This window comes from Nanorana parkeri, unplaced genomic scaffold (genome assembly GCF_000935625.1).
Source record: "Nanorana parkeri isolate BGI_ZX_2015 unplaced genomic scaffold, ASM93562v1 scaffold141, whole genome shotgun sequence".
In the NCBI taxonomy this organism is placed as follows: Eukaryota; Metazoa; Chordata; class Amphibia; order Anura; family Dicroglossidae; genus Nanorana; species Nanorana parkeri.
In genome coordinates this window covers 130,586-131,946 of record NW_017306409.1, presented here as the reverse complement: position 1 = coordinate 131,946, position 1,361 = coordinate 130,586, and the positions used below count along the sequence as shown (strand labels likewise).

The 1,361-nt window shown below is 53.5% G+C and overlaps 1 protein-coding gene across 1 annotated transcript in view; it reads left to right on the top strand.

The window, feature by feature from the left end:
- Positions 1-17: 17 nt before the first annotated feature.
- Positions 18-1,361, top strand: part of SOGA1 (suppressor of glucose, autophagy associated 1) — a 101,083-nt gene continuing 99,739 nt past the window's right edge. Inside the window, exon 1 of the mRNA XM_018554058.1 lies at positions 18-214. Within this exon, the coding sequence (XP_018409560.1) occupies positions 98-214 (117 nt within the window). The 5' untranslated portion in view covers positions 18-97. The remainder of the gene's footprint in view (positions 215-1,361) is intronic.

Below are 1,361 nucleotides of genomic sequence, written 5' to 3'. Positions count from 1 at the left end.
GCGGGGGGTGGGGGGCACGGACAGCAGCTCGGAGGGTTCGTGTGCCTCGGAGGAGAACAGCAGCAGCCGGGGGAGCAGCGAGGAGACGTCCAGCCGCATGCAGCTCAGCACCTCCATGGCCTTCTCCGACCTGACCGAGGACATACTGGACGGGGCCACCGAGGGGCTGATGAGGGAGATGGAGGAGCTGCGCTCAGAGAACGACTATCTCAAGGTGAGGGACCGCGGGGGCGGGACGTGGTGGGGGCGTGGTTAAAGCGTCAGGGATTTATGGCTGTCATAGACCTTGAAGTTCTCCCATACTGAGTGAACTGACAGGCTGTCATTGTTGACCTCATTTAGGACTATCTGAAGGTGAGGAACCATGGGGGTGGGTCTGGGGTGGTGGTTAGGAAGTCAGGGCACTCAGGCTTCAATAGCCTTAATGTAGTTTAGTAATGAGAGAAACTGGTTGCCATTGTTGACATCATTTGGGACTATCTGAAGGTGAGAAATCCACAGGGATGGGGCAGCTTGATGAGCACGTGGTTAAATATCCGGCCATTACGGCTGCCCAGTATTCCTAAATTGAAAGAAACCAACAGGTTGCCATTGTTGACCTCCAATAAGGATGATCAGAAGTTGAGGGACTGCAGGGGCGGAGCTGGAGTTGTGGAGGCGTGGTTCGGAAGTCAAGGCATTCAGGCTTCTATAGCCTTATAGTACTCCAATAGTGAGCGAACCAATAGGTCGCCATTGTTGACCTCATTCAGGTCTGTCGGAAAATGAGAAACTGCAGGGGCGGGGCTAAGTAGTGGTGGGGGCGTGGTTAGAAGTTCAGGTCCTCCTGGCTGCCATAGACATAAAGTATTTCAATACTGATAGGTAAAAAATGACAACCTCTCAGTTCCTAATTCACAACTCTCTGTAGGCGATGAACCTTTCGGGGTGGTGGGGGGTTGTGCTTAGAGAATTGGTCATTCTGTCTGCCATGGCAGTAAAGTATTCCAATACTGAAAGAAACAGGTAGCTGAATGACTTCATTCACCATTGGAACCGCAGGGGTGGGACTGGCAGTGAGGGGGGGGCGTGGTTAGAAAGTCAGACCATTCAGACTGCCATAGCCTTAACTTCCTCCAATGCTGAGGGAAGCCGGTTGCCATAGCTGACCCCGTGGTGACAGAAGTAGTCAGGACTCCTTGTTCCGGATGAGAGACTCCGGTGTTGAAGCCATTGGATGGGCATGGAAGCAAGGCAACCAGCAGTCTAGGGGATGGGAGGCTTCCTGTAGGTAGTGAGGAGCGTAGTTCTTACCAGGAGGTGCCCACATTGGTGGAGGGGCTTGTCTGAGTTGCAGGTTGACATTGGGTGCTGAGGGCTCC